Source organism: Panthera tigris, chromosome B1, assembly GCF_018350195.1.
Source record: "Panthera tigris isolate Pti1 chromosome B1, P.tigris_Pti1_mat1.1, whole genome shotgun sequence".
NCBI lineage: Eukaryota > Metazoa > Chordata > Mammalia > Carnivora > Felidae > Panthera > Panthera tigris.
In genome coordinates this window covers 109,504,612-109,519,710 of record NC_056663.1, presented here as the reverse complement: position 1 = coordinate 109,519,710, position 15,099 = coordinate 109,504,612, and the positions used below count along the sequence as shown (strand labels likewise).

At 38.0% G+C, this 15,099-nt stretch overlaps 1 protein-coding gene across 2 annotated transcripts in view; it reads left to right on the top strand.

Moving 5' to 3' along the window:
* Positions 1–15,099, top strand: part of ANK2 (ankyrin 2) — a 240,429-nt gene that overhangs the window by 183,421 nt on the left and 41,909 nt on the right. For both annotated transcript variants that reach the window (XM_042984019.1, XM_042984020.1), the window contains 6 exons: positions 356–391; positions 7,254–7,478; positions 9,005–9,103; positions 10,097–10,251; positions 12,513–12,724; positions 13,302–13,506. In XM_042984019.1, the coding sequence (XP_042839953.1) occupies positions 356–391; positions 7,254–7,478; positions 9,005–9,103; positions 10,097–10,251; positions 12,513–12,724; positions 13,302–13,506 (932 nt within the window). The remainder of the gene's footprint in view (positions 1–355; positions 392–7,253; positions 7,479–9,004; positions 9,104–10,096; positions 10,252–12,512; positions 12,725–13,301; positions 13,507–15,099) is intronic.

Sequence of the window (15,099 nt, the reverse complement as noted above, 5' to 3'; positions counted from 1 at the left end):
ATCAAAGACTGTGATTTTTATTACAATGCCCCTTGGTGTTTGGCAACTTCCCCGGGACATTCAGACTTTGTTACATGACCTTCCCCCAGCCAGTGTTGAATAAGGCAACATCCAAATCCAGCGATTTTATCACATCCCCAGTTCCCTGAACTGGGAGTCACTGCGAACCCCCATACCTTGCTCTTCTCTCCGCATTTGCATAGAGCTATATTTCATTTGTATTTCCATCTTTTTTCAGTGAATACTGTATTGGTGTATAAGTAATATATTTCGGTTGAAAGTCACTTCTGATTTCCTTCTTTATATTTCACTTTATCCATTCCTTCTCTGTGCTAAAGTATCTATTCTGTTGCAGCCGCACCTCTCCATGTCTTGATCGTGACAACAGCAGGTGAACTTCTGCATAATTCCTTCTCTGAACATGTTGCCTCCTCCTCTCCCCCTTTCACCATCTCCTTCTGCATATACCCCATCTCAGGATGCTTTAGTGTGAAGATACCTAGCCAGAGAGAGAGAGAGATTTATATTCTCCAAATTGTGGTCATTTCTGAATTCTCTTTCTCTGTGGTGAAAGGAAAGTGGGTTTTTTTTTTTTTCCTTTGGAGAGTAGGTGGGGTTGCACCACAATTAATGTAGAGCTACTGTGAGAGCCTGTTTTGGACCTGAGTCTCCACATCTCTACTTCTTTGGTGAGAAAAAGTGCTACATAGAGCTGAAGAATGTTATTTTCAGCTTTTATGCAAATTGGTTGAGCTATTTTAGTTATATCGTAGGTTATGATTTTAAGTGTCACTTAGCAGGGTTTTTTTTTTAACTATATTCTAGGTGAACCAAAGTCTGAAGATTTATTAATAGGGCATTTCTTTGCTAGTACTGCTTTAAGTGCAACCTTTTGATATTTTGGAAATTGTGCTATAGAATGATTCCAGCCAGTTTTCTAAAAATATCTATTCTTCATTATTTCAATAAAGTTATTTTTAAAGGTTCTTATCAGACTACTGATTATAGTATTTTTATTGTACAGTAATTCACCATGGTACCACAGCTTGTCTACAAATAAGACAGTTTTTTATTTTCCCGTTTTGGAATTCAAAATTTCAAGTCCATCCTTTTACTTTTTCTGAAACACACAGTAAATATTCTGTTTCTACACATGAACGTTGTGAGTGATAAATGATTGGGGATTTTTTACAAATTGGAGCCAATTTTTTTTCAAAGCGATTTTTCCACCAGTTTTTCAGTCTATGGAATTTGGAGAGGTAGGAAGGAATTAAGGGAGTTAGAGAGGAGAAAGAGCTCACGATATTGTTTTCTCCCGTAACCCCAGAAATCAGATTTAATTTAAGGCCCTCTTGCTATGTATATGTGGATCACTGAAGCACCCTGATGACTTTTTTTTTTTTCCTATTTTCACCCAGTAACTAACTCTGAATGCTGTTAATTCCCTGTCCCCACCCCTGGATGAATTAAAAGTAAACCTAAGGATTAGTAACTTTTGGGGTGGAGGATGTAGTCCTCAAAAGACCAGAGTCATTGTTTTCTGCTGCCTCCTCTGAAGCATGTACCTGTTTAGCTAATCAAATTGTGTATTTGCAGGCAAATCATCTGCATAATAATGGTGGACTGCTTTTGCTTTTATTCTTTTTAAATTGTGATAACATTGTATCTCACAATTTAGAAAACTTCAGAAAGACTTTCTGTTTTGCATGATTGCTGAATTTCATTTGGAGAGTAAGATATGCAATTGAAGCTGAGTATATTCTGTGATAAATTTTGTCTGTACAGTCTTAAGTCAGTGTTCAGTGGAATGTGCGTACACATTTTCTCCAAAACTGTTCGTTGACTGTTTTAAGCATCCAGTGAAAGAATATATATTTCTTGCAGTAAAAGCAGTTTATTTTCCAAATAAAAATTCTTACAGAGCATCTGACGTGAAACATTTCAGGAGGTTTCCAAACTTTAGTTAACAGGAAATGGTACATAGAATTTTAACACCAGCTCACTTTAGAGTTTATTTAGCTGAATTCTCTCATTTTATGGATGAGAAACTTGAGGGCCACGGTTACAGCAGTAATTCAAGACAGAGATAGATTTAATGATAGATGACGGATAGATCCAGGAAAGAGCAATGTACTTGCTCCATTAATCTGTGCCCTGTGATAATAGCTTACTTAAACAGTGAAGTTCATAGACTAATAAAAACTCCACCATCGTATTAAACTGCTTTAGCAAGTTTCCATGTTCATTTTAAATATCTGATAAAAGTTAGTTTCTCTGTTTCTTAGGTGTTGCATCATATTGCACTGTAGTTTTTATGACATTCGAAATACACAAAATCATATGGGTGTAGGGAATGGAAAAGGATGGCAACAAGCGTTTACTGACTTCTAAATGCTTTACCCACACATGATTTAATCCATGCTACACCCTTGGTGGTAATACGATTCTCCCTCATTGAGACAAGGCTTAAGTATTTTTTTTTTAATATTTATTTTTGAGAGAGAGAAAGAGAACGGGAGAGGGACAGAGAGAGGGGGAGACACAGAATCCGAAGCAGGCTCCAGGCTCTGAGCTGTCAGTACAGAGCCCACGTGGGGCTCGAACCCACAGACTGCAAGATCATGACCTGAGCCGAAGTGGGACACTTAACTGACTGAGCCTCCCAGGTGCCTCACAACAAGGCCTCAGTCTTAAAGTTCACAAACAGCAGGGCTGAGCTTCAGTCCATATACCATCTCCTCTGTACATATTCAGTTATATGTTTTTACTTCTAGTCCTTTTACTTCCAAATGTTTACAGTATTATCCCATTTTTAATCTCCTGAAAATATGAGAAAATCCTATTTATTTAATTAACTCTAGTATGTGAGCTGATTCATCTCATGACTCATACCTTCCAGGTTTTCACTTTTTCCTGTGGTACAAAAAAAAAGTGCATGGTCTCTTACAGTCTGTTTTTTACACTGCAGAATAGCTTTACTAACTCTACTACCTATCCGAATAGTGAAACCTTTTGGTATTCTGGTATTTTTAATATAAGTGTTCAAATGCTTACCCAATTTTATATTAGAAATTGTTGGGATTAACGAGCATGTTTTATCTAAAAGACTTTTCATTAGCACTTGAATTAGCATTTCTCTTATTCCCTCGCATTTGAAGAAAAGACTTCTTTTAGTATACAGTTCTGCATATTCAGCTTTCTTATTAGTGGGTATTCCACAGTTATGTTATTTGAGTCTGTAGACTATAGAGTAAGTTCTGTAGACTTTTTTCTTGCTGAATTTATACACCTTTGTATTCATTCAGACTACTACTATTTAGTTCTTTCATGTCTTCTCTTCTTTCCGTTTCTCTCTTGACCTCTTTCTGTTTTGCTTTCTTCTCAATTCTCCTGCCTCTGTCTCTCTCCCCCTCCTGCCTTCCCTTTCCCTCTTCCCCTCCTGGAAAGCCCCCTCCCTTGCTCTCTGGCGAAAGACAATTCCCTCCCCAGAGCTTGTCATTTTAGGTTAGTCTTGCTACTTCCTTTAGTTAGTTGAGAAAGACACAAAGGCTTGTTTTCTCTGGAAATGTTATTTTTCTTTTCTCTGAATTATGCATATTGACGCTTTAATTTCCCCAATTTGCTTTGGTTGGGTAAAGTACTTACGTATTACTTCCCAGATCTATATAAACTTAAATTTATCTACTTGCAGCTTTAGCCTTTAAGTTCTTTTATTTTGATTTCCCAATCTTTGGTCTGTCTTCATGAAATTTTCACTCCTAATAAAATTGTTGACTTTGTTATATTCAAACTCTTGATTTTTGGTTACTCCCATTTCCTACTAATCATCTACCAAGGGAAATAAATATATCAAGTCTCTTATTTGAGGGCAGGAAAAGGCCTGTAGACGAATATTTAACATTGAGTATAGCCCTTCCCAACTATTTTGCTATCTTATGAGCTGAAATATCTGGGTGTAGTAATTTGAATGAGCTCTGACTGGATTGGTTGTCCAGAGACCAAATAATTGAATTACCTTCACTTTTGCTGCCTTTTCTCTCTATTAGATATAAATATATACAAGTCCTTACAACTTGCTCTTTTCATTCTTCCATTCACTCATTCAACCATTAGTTATTGATGACCTATTGTGTGCTCCATCTACATTGTTCTAGGCATTGGGAGAACACAGGAAGAAATAGGAGGAACAAGGTCATGCCCAATATGGTACTTACATGGCTCCTGTATGTGGTTATAATTCACTTCTTATTGACCAGGAAACTAAGTGATTCTGAGTAAGCAAAACCATCATGTGAAACCTGGGGCTTAGACTATGAGCATCTTGGCAGGAGCAACTATATTTTTACTACCAGTATCCTCAGTTCCAAGCAGGGCACCTGGCACTCAGTAGGAGGGAAACAAACATTGCATGCTTCTCATGCATGGGAATGGAAATTATGGAGTAAATAGAACAAAAGAAGATTTCAAAAGGAACAGTCAACGACACAAAATCTGACAAAGTAATCAAACGTTGTTATGGAAACATTGCCGCTAAGAACATAGCTACTTCAATTCACTTTTTTAGAAGATGCACCACCAGAAGATATTTAACATGTTTTTCTAGATAGGGACATCATATAGGCCCTAAGTCATCACTGAAATACATACAGGGGAAACACAATAGCATATAACATGAGGTGGAAATTCCCTAAATGGCTTTATAGGTACAAATAATATTCAAGACTGATAATATTAAGTGGATATATTCTAATAAGTTCTTATGGGTTTGAGTCCCTGTTCTATTGTTCAATGGTGACAGTAATCAAAAGATGAAAAGAGTTAAAGAAGGTAGAGAAAGTCAGAAATATTGCAATGCATTTGGAACATTTGGAATATTTCAGCTACTAGTTGAAACTTAGTGTTGCCTCGTTTTTATAAAAATTGACATAAATATCATTGTCAAATAATATGGAGAAGAAACTTTTGTATTCATCTAGAAGTGTTACCAGTTTTTCTTTAACTTTTAAAGAAAATGTTTATTTTGAGAGAGAGAGTGAGCACAAGTGGGGGAGGTGTAGAGAGAGAGGCAGAGAGAGACTCTAAGCAGGCTCCACACTATCAGTGCAGAGCCCAGTATGGGGCCTGATCCCAGGACTGTGAGGTCGTGACCTGAGCCCAAATCAAGAGTCAGACACTTAACTGAGTGAGCCACCTAGGTGCCCTGAAGTGTTACCAGTTTTACATCCTTTTGAGCTATAGAACATTGTAAGAAACAAATAGAAAATAATTATTTTTAAGAATTCATACTTAGACAAGTAGTAAGAACAGCAGCCAACATTTTTTTTTTTCATTTTGTTTTGATAAAGCCCAGAAACATCTATTTTTGAGTACTGGACAATTGATTACACTTCTCAGTTTTTGCCCTATACTAAAAACTTAGGGGGTTGGGTGTGAGGGGTAGTTCTAGGCTGGCTCCTGCATGTGAGAAGGACAGTGACAGTTCTCGTGGTCTCGTCCTGCATGATGTGCTTCAGACAAGCACTCCAGGCTCCCTCACATCCATTTTTATTACTAGCAACAGGATTTCTGTTTAATAGCATGCTTAATGAGTTCTGTGTTCTGCTATGAGGAAGATGCTAACATATTTCCATCACTTGTCTAAAAATAACATCCATGTATTGTGTTTCTGTCCTTACTTTGATGAAATACCTTTCAAATGTTTTAAGTGTCGTCATGGATGCGATATCTAGATACGGTGAATCTGATGTAGTTCTGTGCTTGTTAAGCTCTAAATAGATCCATAATACACCTGTATGTTGCTTTCCTTTTTTTGTTTTGGTATATAAAATCTTGCAAATGCGATGAAAATTGGGAAGGATAGTAATGTAATCTGTATAAGGGTGTACACATTGTTTGTGTCTTTGTGTATATGTGTACAACACTCAGATTGCCTGGTGTAATTTTTGCTGCTTAATGAAACAAGTACCTCCAAGACTTTAATGAGTGTTAGGACTATCAGGGTGACAATAACTCGCACTAAGCTGTAGCAGGATCCTTTAAGACCATCCCACAGGAAGCAACTTCAAGGTTAAAACTAATCCTTTTTCTTGGTACTCTTAAACAGAATCGCTTGGATTATAGTTCTTTTATTCAGGAACAACTCATTTGGCAGAAAAGGAGCAAAATAATAGGAATAGGAGCCTTTACATTTCTAAATTATTAGCTGTGATTTTCCATACACAGCTTACTATACTTTGGGGAAAATCATGATGCACAGATCTCTCCCATTAGCATGAGCCCAGCGTTTCCCACTTCAAAACACAGAGTAGAGATGATTTGTTATCTTATTTCCCGCCCACCCCATCTTTGCTTTAGTTACAATGGTATGGCAGAGGGATTCCTACTTAAGAACTGGAAAAGTGCATGTGAACCAGTAAACTCATTCTATCCAAAACGTTTAGTTTTTCCTTCTCCTTTAGAATGCAGTAAGTTAAATACCTGCATCCTGGGTAAGACGATGTTAGAGCAGGATGGGTTTGATCTTGGGAAAAGCCCTGTGAATCTTTTTTTTTTTTTTTTCTTTAGGTCATAGAATTAAAGTGGGGTGGGCAAGATGCAATTTTGAAAAGTCAGGTTGAATTAACTTAGAAAAAGTGCAATTTGATATTTATTTATTTATTTATTTATTTATTTAGGGAACATGTAGGGGAGGGGCATAGAGAGAGAATCCCAAGCAGGCTCTGTGCTGTTTAGCGCAGAGCCTGACATGGGGCTCAAACTCATGAATCATGAGATCATTACCTGAGCCGAAATCAAGAGTTGGATGCTGAACTGACTGAGCCACTCAGGCACCCCAAAACCACAATTTTTTTCTATCCGTAAACTATGTGGATTTTTACGGATATACCTAGAAAGGAGAAGTCTTTACATTTACAACAAAAGAAGACTAACTAGTGTTCATTATATAATTTCATCCCACTTTCTTTCTGAGTCAATTGGACAGATTTTGAATTTATAGTTTGTATTTAACATCGGTATTGTCAACAAAAATTAGAATTCTTCTATAAAGATCAAAATAATACAAAAATGAAAACAATGACAAAACAGAAAGGCACTGGCATAAAGTAAAATAACTTTTAAAGACAAGTATTTTGCCACCATGCCAAAAAATAGAAATGAGAGTAAAGCTTTACGGGAGAGAATTAACTTGGCAAAGCTTGTTTATCTGGTTCCAATATTTCAAAACACAGCTAATCTTCTATCTTAATTTTTAGTTTCCTGGTTAGTTTTATGGTGGATGCCCGAGGTGGTGCGATGAGAGGGTGCAGACACAATGGGCTCCGTATCATTATTCCACCTCGGAAATGTACTGCCCCAACTCGAGTCACCTGCCGTCTTGTCAAACGTCATAGACTGGCGACAATGCCTCCAATGGTGGAAGGAGAAGGCCTGGCCAGTCGTCTGATCGAAGTCGGACCTTCTGGTGCTCAGTTCCTTGGGTAAGGGTTTCTGATAAACCTCCCACTTAGTCACGGATGAGCTTGTGTCCTCTACATGAAATCACTAGGATGGAATGGAAAAAGGTACGTCAAAGCGTCGTGAAAGAAGATTGGCCCATGACATTTTTTTTTAAATTAGAAGTAGCACCTCCATGCTTGACTCCAATTACGTGCCTCTTATTTTAAGGCATTAATGAGTTCAACATTCAGGTGAATTATTATCCTTTCTCTTTGGATGTTACCATAACCGCTAGGCTCCCAATGTGAATTATCATGTTTTAGCCATTGGTAGTTTTTGTTTTTTTCTTATCTGAGACTCACCTCGTCAAATCATAACGAAAAATACTACTCTATTCCAAACACAAATTTAAACTCTTGTGTAGTAATGAAATGGAGCGATTATCTTTGGAAATCAGTGTTGTCTTTATATAAGAATATCCAAAATTTTACTCTATGTGATTTGTCTTTTCTGTCATCAAAATTGCTACCTTGAGTCTTAAAATTACACTGGGAGTCTCTTTAGTTGTAGTTTTCCCTAAGATGACAAAATCAAGACTAACTTCTGCCGTGCTCATTTTAGCAGTTTTGAGCAGAAGTGAGCATTTCTTCTTTCTTCTGTTTATACAGCTTCTGTTATATTAAAGTGGTATTACAATATGCCAAAAGATGAGTAGCTGCCCCTGAAAACTGACAAAAGGATGAAGTTTTGGAAGGGGACAAGTTTCAAAATATTTTGAAACAAATCAATTTTATTTAAGTCTTGTCACGTCAAGTCGTTGTTGTCAAAAATTGAGAGAAAATCCTATTAATCACGAACTCTTTGCTTTGCCACTGTCATTTTGGGGAGAAGGTTTGCTTTAGAACTCAAGGAACGTTCTAAAGTCTTGTAATTTGGAGCAGACTATTAATGAGTTGCTGCAAATTATGTTCACACCTGAAAAGGGGTGTCTGTATTTCCCAATTATAGAAACCACCTCCCATGTCCTCCTAAATGACCAGAGGTTTAGAAGGAGCCTGTGAAGTTCTGGGTTGCATCAGAAAATGCCAGTATGGTTGGAATAATTCCCCAGTGAGCCCTTTCATATTCTGTGCCAGGCCCTCTTCCCTCCCTCATGCTCAGGTAGTTTTAGGCTTTTTAATAAATTTCACATCTGTTGAGGAATATCCATGAAAACATCTGGCCTCTATCCCGAAGTCAGAGTTTTTATTATATTCCCAACAGCTTTGTCTTTCCTGTGGAGCATATATATATTTTTTTTGTCATTGTTTATTTTTTGGCTCATGCCCTGGCAGTGAACCTAAACAGGGTCAGATCAAACACCCAAGTGTCTCCTTCCACGTGCCTCCATTGTACACTCTGGGTCTCAGTTCCTTGCTCTTTGTGACCAATGGAGGGGGCAGAACCAAACGCAGTGTGAAACCAAACTTCACCCTGTTGATCAGCTGGTGACGCTGGGGTTCTGTGGAAAACAATACCTGAAGCTTACTTATGTTCTTTCTTTCACTGCTGCTTTGGATGTACTCAGTAAACTTCACCTGCCAACGGCCCCTCCCCCACTTAATGAGGGAGAAAGTTTGGTCAGCCGCATCCTTCAGCTGGGGCCTCCTGGAACCAAATTCCTTGGGTAGGAGTGACTTAAAACAAATTGATGGCTGCTGGCCCCCATTCTTCTCCTTCTTCTGCAATATGATTTCTCTTTTTGTCATTGTGCCCATGACATGTCCCTCCCTATGATTTAAATTCTGTATAACCTATCTTTAGTGGACCATTTCTGACCCTTGTGGTATGTGACTTTTATTTTTGAGTGACGTTTTTATATCTTTTCCCTTAAAGTGCTGTGACCTTCATTTTCGTTTAAAGCATGAGATCTGCCTAGTTGTACTATGTGCTAGTTACGATGTTGTTATGATGAATTTGAAGTCTGTATCAAAGCAACCTGGACTGAAAAATCAAAAGCCTCTATAATTTTTGAGAGTGAATGCGACCTGAAAACATCAGGGCAGTGCATGTTCTGGATCCTGAATATAATAGGCATGGGACACAATTGGGCTATCTACTGAGGCACTCAGTTAGGGCCACACTGTGTACACATGCCTATTGTTCCCTTGAATGAAAAAGATATTTAAATAAGCGAAAAACATGAGTGCATGTCTCTTTAGTTCCCAAGTAGTTAACTTTTGTGACATCTTTTCATTTACAACACGTCAAATTATGCAACATAAGAGCCATTTTCCTTCTTAAACCATTTTATCATTTGCACCTTATAGAAACTGTTTTAGGAGATTGGCACACCTCATGGATATGCATGCACGTTTCTTTTGGTTAAATGTGTTATACTTACATTTATCAAAGGAGAAGTTCCAGAATGCCACATGCACTCACAGGGAAACATTATTTGGCTTAAGGTAGCAGCATGCCCCTAAGGATTGGTGCCCCTGAGGTAGAATGCTACTGTGTGACCATCTGCTAGCCAATGGGCTCCGGAGGAAAGCCTACTATACCCCTGTCCCAAGAAAGAGAACAATTCCAGGTCACTTTGCAACAGACAGGGTCAAGGTGCTTGTCTTAATGTTGGCCAGCTCTTGTCTACACTGAATGTTCTGCCTTACTGTGTCAGGCCTGTGATTGTGGAGATTCCTCATTTTGCTGCCCTTCGAGGAAAGGAGAGGGAACTGGTGGTCCTGCGCAGTGAGAATGGGGACAGCTGGAAAGAGCATTACTGCGAATACACCGAAGACGAATTGAATGAAATCCTTAATGGCATGGATGAAGGTACTTCATATTGAGGGTTTTAAAAGAATTCTAAAGTGGAAGCATTCAAATGATATATTTCTTTCTTATGACCTAGGGATGTGGGCGCGGGGACGGGAGGTGGGTTTGGGTATAGGTGTTCCTTGTGTTATTTTACCACAGCAGGTATTCGGTACATTCCAGGGTTGGAATGCATAATGAATTTGCCTACTCTTACCTCTGTTATATTCAGGAAAACAAATCCTTTCAGTAGGAAATATCTCATTTAATAAGGAGATACAGCATATCTCCTTCCTTATTCAAACCTAAAACATGAGATGGAATAGATGTTGTTTCATTACAGAATGAACTGATACCGGATAATAAATCCATGACTTTTTGAAATGCCTAACAAGACAATTTAGATATAGTTAAGACACTGATAAAAGTGCTAAGCTTTTTTGTTGGAAAACTTACATAAACCCCAAACCAGTGCATTATAGGATAATATGATTTCTTTTGAATTTTCTATTACTAAGGAGGAAAATTAAGTTCACTCAAACTTCCACATGTAATTCAAACAGGGAGTTAGCCAGGGTAGAATCTCATATATACACCTACACATATAGTTAAGGAATTTATTTTTTCATTAGGGCTTTGAGCTCTGTAAATCCCAAATCTCGCTTGGGCCATTTTGCCACAGATTGAAATAGTTCCGTGTTACCGGAGGTAATGGATTAATTCTCTGGCATCCTTAGCTTGCACAAATACAGAGTGCCGGTTCTAATCCAGGAGATGTGTTCCGCTTTAAGTAACCACACAAATAGGGCAAATTCTTTGCCCAAGTGCCACGAGCATACCATATTTTGTACAGAACTGGACAGGCAGCTGTAGAGCTATTTGTAATGTGTAGCTTTGGGTATGGCTCATGAATAGGAGGTGTAGCCTGACAGCAGCTACTTTAATATTTCTTTCTGCATCCTGCGGAGGTAGACTAAGAAAAGGGGCCAGCTTTACCCTATCTAAGAAGTAGATGGAAAAAGAAACAATGTCCTCTACATGCATAGGTTAGTCTTCCAAGAAAGACAAAAAGATCAGGATTTTTACCGATAAAGCTTGTTCCATGCAATATTTAGCTGTTTTCTGCTCCTTGGAAACATTTGTTTTGCCTGCATTTAGGTTTAGGATGTTTTCTTCTGAGATATTTACCTGTCATTAACACTGCCATGAGCATTGGCATCTTGTCCTTGAATGAGGACTTGTATTATACTCTACATGCGTATGAAGCTTGTTTTAAAACAAAGAATGGGATTTTTGTATTTTTTGTTCTCTGTGCTTGGAAATGCATTCTTTTGTAAGTATATGCTAGTGTTTGCCAGTGTATCAGTTTTCGATGCCATGATTAGATCCTGGGACTTCTGGCTTTTGCTATCTAGTTATATTCAATAGTCAAGAAAAACATAATTGCTGTTCCTGCCTCTATAATAGATTGCAAATGATTTCTAAAAATAAACAAGTTTCCATTATCTCTGAAAATTCAGTGATTCCCTTAATGCAAATTTTCAGCATTTTAAACCAGTCTGGGTTTGGTGTTGCCCTACATAGCTATACTAATGCAATTTAAAAAGAGCCCATTATCCTGTCTTCCTAATACTAGATGATATGTTTGGTAAGTTAATGGTTTCAGGAGAATATTGAAACCCTGAATTTATAATCGCTGGTTTTTTTTTTGTGTGTATCTGACTATTTCAGAGACAACCATGTCACTAGAATAAACACGCGAACACAAACCTTACCCTTACAAGACAGATTTTAATCCCTCACTATTGCCTTGAGAACTGAAAGGGCCATCTTCCTTCTTAAAACCACAATAACTGGTATTTGAACTAACTTTGAAATTTGCAAAGAAAAGGAGTCCACAAACAATTTCCTCTCTTTCACGTGAACCAAGAATAGAACAGGTTCATTTCCATTCCAGGTTTGCCCTCAAAACCCCTCATTTACAAAGGCAGTGCTGCAATACTGTATCTGGAGCTGGATACTCTCCTTTCCCAGGGCCCTGCAAAGACCTAGTTTCCACAGAGAAATAAAACGTGCAGACTAAATGCCAATAGGTCTTGAGAGACTGCAATTTTTTTTTTCTAGTGTTAGGATAGGTAGTCTTGCTTCTTAAATTTTCCTATTATTTAAAACAAGGCATCTTGCTGCCATACTGGTTTACTATGAACTGTGCCAAGGAGTTTGCTAGAATGTTTTTGGATGGAAATCCTTGCTCTATGAAGATGGGTCATTTCTTGTCTCAGTGCTGGATAGTCCGGAAGACCTAGAAAAGAAACGGATCTGTCGCATCATCACCCGCGACTTCCCGCAGTACTTTGCAGTGGTGTCTCGGATCAAACAGGACAGCAACCTGATTGGCCCCGAGGGGGGCGTGCTGAGCAGCACAGTGGTGCCCCAGGTGCAGGCCGTCTTCCCAGAGGGGGCGCTAACCAAGAGGATCCGTGTAGGCCTACAGGTAGGCCCATGTTGGATACACGTTAACCTAACATGGATTTTTATTGTAGTGATTGGAAATCAGCTTTTCAAATGGGAAATGCAGTAAAACCTTGGATTGCAAGTAACTCGATGAGCAAACCCTTCTAATAAATTTTAACCAATTTGACAATAAATTTCATATATTGAAAAAAAAATTTTAACTTGATAAACTCTCAATGTCTTGTAATACAAGGAGTATGTGACACTGAATGTCACATGATCAAAACTGAGCCAATGGTTCTTGAAATTCACTTCGATATACAAGTGCTTTGGATTACAAGCATGTTTCTGGACTGAATTATGCTCACAAACCAAGGTTTGACTGTAAGTGGGTAACAAGTCAAATTATTCCCAGGTGAGCAAAAGCTGCCATTAGAGATTGTAGGTCTCATGAAGTTTTATATAAGTGCTTAGTACTAAACTTAACAATTATCATGTTTGAAGTCACCAAACTTATTTATGGCTAAAAAGTGATACCTGGAGAAACTTATGTCAAAGAAATTTGACATATATATAATGATATATCATTTATTTTAATATTTTTTTTCTTTGAAAAGGCTCAACCTATGCACAGTGAGCTGGTTAAGAAGATTCTAGGCAACAAAGCTACCTTCAGCCCTATAGTCACTTTGGAACCTAGAAGAAGAAAATTCCACAAGCCAATTACCATGACCATTCCTGTCCCCAAAGCTTCAAGTGATGTCATGTTGAATGGTTTTGGGGGAGATGCACCAACCTTAAGATTACTATGCAGCATAACAGGTAAGTCACTTGTGACTATGCTAGTAGAAAGTTCCAAAAGAAGTAACGTAGATCATTGTAAATATTCAGTACCTTTGCCATAAGATACCTGTGAGGTTATATGCATTAATTCAGGAAAAGCATTCTAATTAGGGACGTGAAAGCTAAAGGAAATGAACTTATATTTATTACATTTATATACAGCTCGTATGCCAAACTATTGGACACTTTATATGCATTGTCATTTTAACCTTCACAGTGGACCCATAAGGAAATGTTAAACCCATTTATGCAAAAGGAAGCCAAGGCCGAGTGAAGTTCCATAACTTGCCTGAGATCATACCATACATATTTGGCAGAGTTGAAATTCAAACCCAAATTTATATACCTCTACTCCCAAGCTTTAAGCCTTCATCGAAGACCTCATCTTATATCTACTGAAAAACAAACACTTGAATAACTATACCCAGTAGTTCACACTTCTGTCTAGGAACTGATATGTCTTTATCATTAATCTATTAAACTAACTTTGGAAAAACAAAGTACAGGTTTTTAATCATTAACTGAATTTTGGCCTTTTCAATTGGAAGTTGTAGTAGCTTTCAGATGACTATCACACTCCAGAAAGACATTCCCAGAATATTGGTTTTCTCTGCTAAAAATACCACCACCACTGGGTAAGAGAAAAAAAAAACCCACACAAATAATCTGTGTTAAGACTACATAATTTGACTAATTTCCCTATTTAACAATAAACACATGGTATTGGCATTCAGTAAATATTTATACTGTTGTCAGTAGGAGTAACAACCATCCCTGGTTGTTTAGGTATCGTTAGAATTTTTTTTTTTTCATTTCTCCTCCATATTGAAAGGAATGTTCACTTTTATTTTGTTCTCTTAATTCCCCTTCTAATTAGTGTTTTTCCTCTACTTACGACAGCAAACCATTGAGACTTTACCCCATAAGTTTAATAATATGACAGAATTTTAAGATACACAGACTATAATGAGTATAGAAGGAAATCATGCTTCACGTGTGACTTCTTTCCCAATTACCCATTTCTGGTTGTCACCCAGCATTCCTGGGTGTCAGTCTGATACTTTTTGTTCCATGGGTATACAGTTAGTCTCTCTATAATGTGCAACATTCATGGCATGGAAGCAAAAGTAGTAAGACCGAAAAGTGTCTGTGGCACACCCTGACCTTGTAGAAGATCCAGTGAAGATACCACGTGGGCCTAGGTGCCACCTAATCTAGTTATTCAGATGGGTTTATGCTAAACACTTTCTTTTTTTTTTAATTCTTTTTTTTTAACGTTTATTTATTTTTGAGACAGAGAGAGACAGAGCATGAATGGGGGAGGGGCAGAGAGAGGGAGACACAGAATCCGAAGCAGGCTCCAGGCTCTGAGCCATCAGCCCAGAGCCCAACGCGGGGCTCGAACTCACAGACCGCGAGATCGTGACCTGAGTTGAAGTCGGACACTTAACCGACTGAGCCACCCAGGCACCCCTAAACACTTTCTTAAATTTATTTGTTAATTAAAAAATATGTGAAAGTGTTTAGATTTTTGTGTTTTGCTCTGTTATGTGCTTCTGCTAAGAATTAATA